We start from the raw sequence: 11,152 nt of genomic DNA, 5'->3' as shown, positions 1-11,152 counted from the left end.
CACACACACACACACACACACACACACACACACACACACACACACACCCCTGCCTACTCATAGGAGGGCAGAGATGAGATAGAAGAAAGGAAAGTACTACGTGATAAAATATTCACTGTCAAAGGAAAAGAATAGAGTAAACCAAAGCTCCTATATAGTATGTGGAAATTGTTTTGCATCTTGTGTGACAGTGGCCTGTTATCTAGAATAAAAAATTCTACCCACTATATGCTCTCTACACTTGCCCTATTCCTTATGCTTTTAAACATTAGTTAGACTTAGCACAGGTCTCTTAAGGATAGATACACAGGTGCAGAGCCATATAAGCAGCTTCTAAGGCCATCATTCTTTAAATCTGCAATGTGTTGCTTGGAAACTTCAGGTCAGGAACGTATATTTCTAGGTAGAGAATGCTTAGGAGGATATTTATGAAATATTGTATTAGTTAGGATGGTTTAGGCTAAAACAAAAAGAAACTTTGTCTAAACTAGACTGAACAATAAGAGGATTTATTATCTTGAGTGGCAAGGTCCCGGCCCCCCTATGTCAGGGCTCCTACTCTACTTTGCAGTTCTTCCTCAGAGTAGTAGCAAGATAGCAGTTCCAGGTACTACATGGCAGACATTTCCAATAGATGAAAAAAAGGACTCTTTTTTTTTTTAATTAAAAAAAATCCTTAATTTTCTACCACCGATACCACTACCGCAATTTACAGGGCAATATACCTGATGTAATGAAAAGAAAAAGGCAAAGCTACGACAGATAAAAGACCTCAGGAATGTACATCTAATTGACAGTACATTGCATTAGTCAGTGGCTGCACTTTTTGCAAACTGGCTATGACAGTCCTGAACAAGCAGAGTTTTCTGTTAAAGCTGAGGTAACTTTTCTGACTGTGGATCATCGTTCCTTCTGTGGCAGATTTTTATAGTTTCTTTGATGTATTTGGGACAGCTGTCTCAAAGTAACCTACAGCTTTCCTGACTCCTCCTCCTCCTCTCTCCTGCTAAGAACTACTATATAGCCCTTTTCTGCTGTTTTTAGAACCTTCTGCTACCATATCTACCACTTTGACCATCATAGGGAATATCTGAGCTTCTTCCACCAAAACTGCCCCCTTTCATGGGTCCATAATTTGGTTGCTGTTGTTCACTGTAATTTCCAAAATCAGTATAGTTACCACCACCACCATAGTTACCACCGCCATAATTTCCTCCTTCATTGTAACCATCATATCCTCTACCACCATCACCATATCCTTGATCCATCACCATCATAGCCCCCTCTACTACTATAACCAGGACCACTACCACAATTGCCACTATCACCTCCAAATCCATTATATGCACCATCACCTCCTCCATAACCACCTCTGCTGCCATCACCTCTACCACCAAAGTTTCCACCATGGCCAAAATTACCTCTACCATCTCCAAAGTTTCCTCCACAATATAATTGCCTGATCCATCTCTGTGACTTCTTTGTCATTCAGCAGACTGCATCTCTTGTTTAGAAAGGGCCTTTATCACTTCACAGTTCTGCCCATTAATAGTGTGGTATTTCTGAACAACAATTTTATCAACTGTATCATGATCATCAAAACTTAGAAAAGCGGATCCTCTCTTTTTCTATTCTGCCTGTCTTCCATAACTTCTGCGGTTTCAATCTTGCCATAGTTTTCAAAAGTAGTCTCTCAAGTTATATTATTCTGTATCTTCTTTAATACTACCAACAGAAATTTTCTTCACTGTTAGATGGGCACCAGACTTACAGCTGTCTGGTTCCACTACACACCCATCAGCCTTGTGTGGTCTAGCACACCTTGCTGCATCTACCTCTTCAACACAAGAGTAAGTCACAAAACCAAAGACACTGGAACATTTTGTTTGGGGTCTCTTATTACCACTCAATCTGTGAATGTGCCCCGTTTCTCAAAATGTCTCTTAAACTATCATCTGTAGTTTCAAAGCTCAGACCACCAATAAAAAGTTTTCTCAAATGCTCTGGTTCCTTTGAATCATGACTCTCCTTGACACCCTCAACCTGCTCCATGGTGGTGGCAACAGCTGGAGTAGGGCTGGGGGCCACCAGGCAGCAGTTTTACCTCCATTTTGAGACCAGACGACCAGACTCACCTTTTCCAATACAAGTTCAGCATCCCGTGTCTTTCTTTTAAGAGTCTTAAAAATTATTTTAAGGATCCTTTTCTAGAAGTTTCTTAAACAGATTTCCCCTTATGTCTTATTGGCCAACACTGGGCCTAATGCAGTTGCTTGCAACAGAAATTATGCCACCATGTTTATCTTAGCATCTGGATTTAACCGTAGGGCTAAGAATAGAATTGCTCTGTCCTGGTTCATATTAGGAAAGGATAAACCCACCTCCCACACCCCTTGTCAACAAAATCAGCGTGCTCCAGCCACAAGATAGAAGAGAGGAATGGCTGTTTACTACAGTTATTTAGGAAAAGATGAGCGTTTGCAGTAAGATAATAGGTTTACTAAGGGAACCTGGGAGGCAGACAAAGTCATCCTTTGTCTTTCATTACCTCCTTCTGGAATATAAATGAATAAAAGTTTAATAATTGTAGTACTCTGTAGTAATCTTCAGAGCATTCGCAGAAAAAAATAAAAAGGAGAGAAAGAGAAATTCTCAGTTTCAGCTAGGTTAGTCATTGAGCTGCTTATTTTTATTATCTGTCAGATTGTCTGGTGTTGTCAGTTACCTGACTTCAGCATGCTTTAACCAAGTGTGTTATACTAGAACAGCCCAGTCTGTAATAAAAACAAAATAAGTGTAGGTATTTGTATATTTTTTTCCAGTTTAATGAATTACACATTGTAGACAGACCTTTATACAGTTTTAATAGCGCCAGAAATTATCTAGATGATTTATTACCCAAGTAATTTAGTGTGACATCTGATTCCTCAATATTAAGCTAGTGAAGAATCTATAAAAACTGCCTGTTTTGCAAAAGCACAGATGTGTGCTGACTATTCTGAGGCATTTGGACATGAAACTTGTGTTAGTATTGCACAAAAAGTTAAGTAATTTGATGATTAGGCTCCTATGATGGGGGCTTAAGGGAGGTCTAGAACAAAGTGATTTGAAAAGTAAAATATTATAAACATTAAGATAAATTCTTTTTTAATAATTAAGATTGTTTTTCAAAACATTATCATTAGCCTGGTCACCTAAAAGTCATAATTCCGCATCAGTGTAGCAGTGTAGCAGTAATGCACTGAAATCAGCAGTAAGGTGTTGGATGCTTGTTTTTATATACAGTTTTAATATAATAGTTATCATGATTTCTGGTTGATCAGTTCTCCTTTTTAATTATAAAATTAGGCCGGGCACGGTGGCTTATGCCTGTAAACCCAGCACTTTGGGAGGCCAAGGAGGGAGGCTCACCTGAGGTTGGGAGGATGAGACCAGCCTGACTAACATGGAGAAACCCCATTCCTACTAAAAATACAAAAAATTAGCTGGGGTGGTGGGGCATGCCTGTAATCCTAGCTCCTCGGGAGGCTGAGACCAGAGAATCGATTGAACCTGGGAGGCAGAGGTTGCGGTGAGCTGAGATCACACCACTGCACTCCAGCCTGGGCAACAAGAGTGAAACTGTGTCTCAAAAAAAATAAATAAATAAAGTAAAATAAAATTAGCCCACAAGCTTCTTGAAACAGAAGCAATTTTAGATTGTCCATAGTTTGTAGTTGATTTATGATTACATTTGTGTGTCTAGCAGGAGGCCTTTAATGATCCCCAAAATAATTTGTTTATAATTTGCTTATAAGTAAAAAAAAAAAAAAAAAAAAAAAAAATTGTTAACTGAAGTATGCATTTTTTCTCACAATTTTAGTATTTACAGTATATTTATGTAATCATAACAATTTGCATATAATTAATTATGAAATCTAATCAGGTTATGAAGAATCTGTATCCAGCTTTTCAACCTGGAAAATGTATATGATTGATGAATACAATCTCTACATTGTTGCATAATTAAATAGTCTTACTCAGCTAAAATGAATAAGTCTAGTTTCATTGAAATAGATTGTATAGTTGTAGTTTACCTCAAGTTTTTTTTTTCTGAGATAAAGTATGACACTACAGTTAGTTGTAGTGTCAGTTAGCTTCCTAAATATGGCAAATTGACCTGCAACAAAAGCCTCTGGTGTGAGACAGATTAAACCTTCAACTCCCAACTTTAATTTCTAATATAATTCAAATTGTTTGTCGCTGAAGCTTTTATTAAAAACAAAAATATATGTTTAATTAAATGGTCTTTATTATTTTCTGTAAATGACTCATTTTCAGATGCACAATCATGAAATAATGCAAATTTTGATTAGTTGTTTTTGTCTTTTTCCTTTTAAAGGTATTTTGGCAAGACCATTAAAACATTGCCTTCTCCCTAACATATGGATGAATTATTTCATTTTATTTTTCCCTTATTTATTTTTGTTTTTACACTCCAAAGTTGTGTCTTTTCTTTTTCTATCTTCATTTTTAAAATTATGCTCCTACTTTTCTAACATCAAAGAATAAACAATATCTAACAGAAGTTTTTATACTTTTTTAAAATTAATGTGTCTGGTATATACTATTCTGGGACATATTTTAACAGATGACCCCAAGTTCATTTACAGTCATATGAAATGTATTCATCTGTGTATTACTAAAAGCACCATCCATTAATATTATCCCTTAGTAAGGCAATTTGGCCTTATGTTAATACATTTATACCCTGTGATTCAGAAATGATACTTATCCTCAAGACATATTCTTTTCCCTGGGGTGGGGGAAGGAAACAGAGTAATGTTTACTATATCACTATTCATAATGGCCAATTGATAACAACCAAAATGTCTAGCAGTGAAATAATAGTAACTAAGCAAATTAGATTTAGAAGCCAGGCACAATGGCTCATGCCTGTAATCCCACCACTTTGTGAGGCTAAGGCAGGCGGATCACTTAAGGTCAGAAGTTTGAGACCAGCCTGGCCAACATGATGAAACCTCATCTCTACTAAAAATACAAAAATTACACTTTGGGAGGCTGAGGCAGTTGGACCACCTGAAGTTAAGAGTTCAAGACCAGCCTGGTCAACATGATGAAGCCACGTCTCTACTAAAAATACAAAAATTTGTTTGGCATGGTGGTACCTGCCTGTAATTCCAGCTACATGGGAGGCTGAGGGAGGATAATTACTTGAACCTGGGAGGCAGAGGCTGCAGTGAGTCAAGATCGTGCTATTACACCCCAGCCTGGGCAACAGAGTTAGATAAAAAAAAAAAAAAAAAAAAAAAAAAAAAAAAAACAAAAAAAAACAGCCAACATGGTGGCACACACTTGTAATCCCAGCTACTTGGGAGGCAGAGGCAGGAGAATAGCTTGAACTCAGAAGGCGGAGGTTGCAGTGAGCCAAGATTGTGCCACTGCACTCCAGCCTGGGCAACAGTGAGACTCCATCTTAAAAAAAAAATTGCCAGCCAGGCACAGTGGCTCATGCCACTGCACTTTGGGCATGCCACTGCATTTTGGGAGGCTAAGGCGAGCAGATCACTTGAGGCCAGGAGTTCAAGACCAGCCTAGCCAACATGGTGAAACCCCATCTCTGCTAAAAATATAAAAATTAGCCAGGCATGGTTTTCACACCTGTAATCCCAGCTGCTTGGGAAGCTTAGGCTGGAGAATTGCTTGAACCCAAGAGGTGGAGGTTGCAGTGAGCCGAAGTCATGCGACTGCACTCCAGCCTGGGCAACAGAGCCAGACTCCATCTCCAAAAAAAAAAAAAAAATTAAGTGTAGAGAATCAGGGGAATATTAATGTTGTCATTAATCGGATTATCAAAATGTCTGTACAGTGCTAGAGGGAGGGGGCAGAATTTTAAAAGTATGTACATTGTAAGTGTATTTTCTCAAGATATATAGGCACGTGGACAAAGTCTAAAGAATGTGCAAATATAAAGGTAGCTGTATTTTAAATTGCAGGGGTTTTTCTTCTGTTTTCTCAGATCCCTACATTGTTTTTTATTAATGAAAGGTTTTTAAGAATGTATTGGGCTTATTAGTAGCCAATACTTTGATGAAGGCTGAACAAAAATATTCATGTAACTTTATTTAGTTATTCAGTATCTTTACCCTTTCCTTCACAACATTATCAGGATTACTGAGTTAACTCAGGTGTGTGGGTGCTTTTGGGTTTTAACAGGTACCAGTCAGTGGCCCAGATCTGGAGGGCAAGCACCTTCATCCCCAAGCTATGAAAACTCACTCCACTCCCTGGTAAGAAAGAGCCTCTTATACATCAATTTTATCTGATAGCTTAGAGTTTGTTTGTTTTTAGTAAATCTGGCATAACAACAAAGAAACAGTAGGCTAGCGTTGCACATGAATTCTTTGCTAACAAATGGCCTGATTCAGTTAACAATATAAGACACACTGGGTATGCCTTTTGACATTTGTTCTTTGGGACATCAGGCCTCTGGTGTCAGGACAGCTGATGTTAAAATCGTGTTGTTATGATTTTTGTTTCTTTGACAAATCTAGGGCTTAATCTTTCTATACTTTTATGTCTACATGTGAAGGGAAACTTTTTTTAAAAAGACAAGTAAAAGCAAGAAATTTTAATGCAAAATGGTTGTATTTTACTCTTTCTCATGTGATAATACTATGTGTGGTTTACTACATTTCCATTAAATTTTAAGTGAATACCAGTTGTTTTTGTTATGAAAGTGTTATTTCCCGTTTTCTTAGGGGAAAAAAGTGTATTGTGCAAATCATACATGCAAAACATTATTTAACCTACAAGGCAGTAAAGGAAGCATGTAGACACTTGAGCGTGAAGAATTTGTGGGAGAATGTTGACTACTGTTGCTTTTGTATACTTATATTTGTAACCCAGAATTACATGGTATCCTAAAAACAAAATAAGGATGATTTGATGGAATGCTAAGTCATGCTCTCATACGTAATTCCAGGTTGCAAAAAGAAACATTCTTTTTCAGTGACTAACAGAACATTTTAAATTGAAGGAACATTTGCTTCTCATTTATTTCGCAAGCAGTTATAAGCAATGTGTGCCGTTTAGATGCTAACCTTATAACTTCCCTGTTGAATCCAAGCCTTTTCATATCTTAATAAAATAGATCTCTCAGGTCTTTGCGTTAACTTTACTAACATGTTATGCTTACATGCATATCAGCTATTTCCTCATCTCTTTTGGAGTTAATCTTAACCTGTGCTTTGCCTCCTGTTCTGTCTTGACTTTGCCAGAAAAATCGAGTTGAGCAGCAACTTCACGAGCATTTGCAAGATGCAATGTCCTTCTTAAAGGATGTCTGTGAGGTACTATTTCTTTTAGATGGTGCCTTTTTTGTGTTTCAATTATACTTCCCATTATTCATTTAAAATCTTTACCCTGTACAGACTCCAGTCTTTAAAAATCAGACAATTGACTTATTTCAGTTTTTATCACGGTATATAGGAATGGATTTTTGTCTCTTATGTTGTTGAAAGTGATTCTTTTTAAAACAGCTCTACTGGCATGTGCTTTTGATTTTTAAAATTCTAATATGTTTGTGTATGGGGCATGTGTGTATCCGCAGACAGACAATACCATTTATTTCGTTTTGTCAAAGAACATATCTGGATGTGTTCACCATATAAGATACATGTGCTTTGTATACTTCAGACAAAATTAGAACTTAAACTTACTGGATGTGAGGTCCCTTCCCCAAATTACCATCATTCAAAGATCAGTATTAAAGTATAGGTTGTCCTTTATTTTGTTTTTTTAGCAATGATAATTGCTTATTGACATAGTATCCTTCATCTTTTATAGAAGCTAAAAGAAATAACCTCATGGTAGTTTGGCAAATTCATTTTATAAAGCAGTGATTTGTTTCTGACACTGAAAGTTTAGCATAGTCTACGTACAGATAGCCTTTCTATTTTTGTTGATTTGTAGTTCAGGTGGTTGCTTTTGAAGCTACTTGATATTGCATTTCACTTGCTGTATTCCATATCACATAATAGGAAGCATAGCAGTTAATGAATCTAACAGATGCCAGCAATAACCTCCATGTTTTTTTCAATCCATACAGCAGTCTCGAATGGAGGATCGTTTAGACAGACTGGATGATGCAATCCATGTGCTGCGGAACCATGCTGTGGGACCTTCCACCAGTTTGCCTGCTGGTCACAGTGATATACACAGTTTATTGGGACCATCCCATAATGCACCAATTGGAAGCCTCAATTCAAACTATGGAGGATCAAGCCTTGTTGCAAGCAGTCGATCAGCTTCGATGGTAAAATCGCGCTCATCTTTTTTGTAGTAAACCCTAAATATTCTTGTCCTATGTGTCTTTAATGTAATCTTTGGGAAGAGGATCTTTCTGAAAGGCAAAGACTGACTTTTCAGAATTTTTCTTACTGTCTTTGGCAGTAGAGTATTGGCTAAGTATTAGTCTGTAAAATCTTCTTGTGACCTTGTGCAAAAAGCAGAAGCTTTCTACAAAGATCATTTTTAGCTTACACTTGTTTTTTTTTCCCAGATGTGTAATAATTGACACAACAGTTTTTGCCTTGAAATAGTGCATAGGAAATCTGAACAGCAAGAATTTTAATCTAGAAAAGTTGTTTATTATAATTTAGAACCAGTCTTCAATGGTAGAAAGAATGTGAAACTATAATTTATGCAAGTCCAAATTTAAACTTTATTCCAAAATTATGGGGGAAGTAGTTTTAAGAATGGCTATAACTTTAGTAATAAAGTAAACAATTTTAGATTAATCTAGAAAGAGAATTTTTAAGAACGTTGCCCATCTTTTAAAAAACACGGTAATTTTTTAGAGTGGGAAAAAGACTTCTATAGCCATACACATCAAAAATTTTGTGTTTACCATCTTACATTATTTTTTATCCAAATTTTCTTTTAAAGAAATGAAGCTCATTTGGAACCTGCTATTTTAAACTTGTACCATGTGTTTGCATGTTTATGGCATGGTTTTTATGGCTCATTGCATGCTCTGCAGTGTTCTTCTCTGAAACAGATTTTTAGCTTTAAGCCATATGATGAAGGCTAAAACTTATCTATCATCAAAATAATTAGGTGCCCCGAATGCTGAAGGCTTGTGTTCTGTAAGAGGATTGGTTTCAGATTTTTGCCCGTATCATATAACCATTTATACCCATTTTTGAGCCTCTGTACTAAACAACACACAAGGTTGCCTATTTTCTGAGAACTATATTTTCACCAGCATGGGTAACATTAGATGCCGTGTGTGTGTGTGTGTGTGTGTGAAAGAGAGAGGAAATCATGAAAATCAGTCTCCTTTTAAAGTACTTTTTGTTGCTATTGATAAGCTAGTAAGTGTCAAAACATTTATGAGTTAGTAAACTAGTAAAACGGGGGAATGTCAGATGGCTCTCACCAGTAATCCGAGCACTTTGGGAAGCCAAGGTGGGAGGATTGCTTGGAATTCCAAGACCAGCCTGGGCAACAAAGAGAGACCCCTGTCTCTACAAAAAATCAAAAAAATTAGCATGGCACGGTGGCATGTGGTGTGGTCCTAGCCACATCCTAGGTGAGAGGATCTCTTGATCCCAGGAGGTTGAGGCTGCAGTGAGCCATGTTTGTGCTACTGCATTTCGGCCTAGGCAACAGAGCGAAACCCTGTCTCACAAAAAAAAAGAAAGAAAAAATATGTGAGGGTATTGTTACCACTTTTGGTAATAGTAATGAAATTATTTTACTGATACAATAAAAGGTATTTGTTACAAATATAAATGCAGAATAACTAATTATTAATAATTTGTTGAAATACTATTTATCCTTATTTAGAAGCATGACTTAAAAATCAATATACTTGAATCTTAAGTTAGCCTCAGCAGCAACATTTGTAGTTCTTATTCCTTACCTCTTAATGATTTTTTAATTTTTTACTTTTACCACCTTACGGCTCCTATTCCAACTTATCTGCTACAGTATTTCATATATATCTGGCTTTTCCCATTTCAAAGTTTGCATAAGACATAATTTCTTTCTTGAGAAAGCTGAGTTGTTGTTTTTTTAAACCTATTTTGGATATTCCATAATAGGAAGGGGGACTTATCAAAATGCAGTCCTCCAAAGCCACATAGAAACCTAGTGCATTTTAGAAGGACTGGTAGAGAGAAAAACTTTTTCATTGGATGTCACCCTAAAACTTACAACTGAGAAAGTAGCTCCCACTATATGCTGAAGGAATGTGCTGCCCACTTCGGAACAACAACAAAAGGTCTGCCAGAGATATTCTTAGAAAGAAAAAAAGTCTCAAATAATCTAGAATAAAATGGTCCCCTGAGACATGAGGTGAGTCTGGCTTAGTCCGAGCAGCAACATCAGTGCCACAGCAGCTAGCCCAGGCTGCTGCTCAGTGTGTCTATCACAGCCTTCTCATCAGTCCTTATCACGTTCTCAGCGGGCACAGAGCTGTGAAAAATCTGCTAGAAGTCATCTGCTGTCTTCATCTCATCCAGACACAATTGCTAGTACTTTTAACAGTGGAGATCAGATGTATCTTGCCAGGATTAGCGTCGAAACATAAAGTTATTAGCTGACAAAATCTGACACTGTTAGGTGAGTCAGCATTCATCTCCTGTCCTGAAGTAAGTAAGCCTTTTAGCTGTTGAGTCCTCAGTTCTCAGCTTCAGCACAAAGAGCAAAGGATGGAATGAAGATTAGTCTGCCAGTGACTATCCCAGCTGAGACTTAGCCATGTTGTTGAGGAAGACTCTGTCTTATCATGTGGTTCTTTTCCATGTCTGAGGACTTCCATTAGTCCTGCTGGGAGCCCTTTGTTTACATGCTCAACACCCACTATATGGAATCAACTCTTCATATTCTTGCAGAGTATGTGATTTTGGGGGCACATTTTTTAACTCTCTCTCTCTCTCTCTCTCTTTTTTTAGATGGAATTTCTCTCTTGTTGCCCAGGCTGGAGCGCAGTGATGCTATTTCGGCTCTCTGCAACCTCCACCTACTGGGTTCAAGCGATTCTCCTGCCTCAGCCTCCTTGAGTAGCTGGGATTACAGGGCCTGCCACCACACCCAGCTAATTTTTTGTACTTTTAGTAGAGACGGGGTTTCACCATGTTGGCCA

General features: G+C 37.4%; 1 protein-coding gene across 12 annotated transcripts in view; it reads left to right on the top strand.

The window, feature by feature from the left end:
• TCF12 (transcription factor 12) overlaps nt 1–11,152 on the top strand; it is a 370,182-nt gene that overhangs the window by 327,895 nt on the left and 31,135 nt on the right. For 6 of the 12 annotated variants that reach the window (XM_032297779.1, XM_032297778.1, XM_032297784.1 and 3 more), the window contains 3 exons: nt 6,217–6,290; nt 7,281–7,352; nt 8,111–8,317. In XM_032297779.1, coding sequence (XP_032153670.1) covers nt 6,217–6,290; nt 7,281–7,352; nt 8,111–8,317 — 353 coding nt within the window. The remainder of the gene's footprint in view (nt 1–6,216; nt 6,291–7,280; nt 7,353–8,110; nt 8,318–11,152) is intronic. The other 6 variants (XM_032297781.1, XM_032297780.1, XM_032297787.1 and 3 more) reach the window with 1 other exon arrangement.

Source organism: Sapajus apella, unplaced genomic scaffold (assembly GCF_009761245.1).
Source record: "Sapajus apella isolate SASKATOON/1434 unplaced genomic scaffold, GSC_monkey_1.0 scaffold37, whole genome shotgun sequence".
In the NCBI taxonomy this organism is placed as follows: Eukaryota; Metazoa; Chordata; class Mammalia; order Primates; family Cebidae; genus Sapajus; species Sapajus apella.
This window is presented reverse-complemented; position numbering and strand designations above follow the sequence as displayed.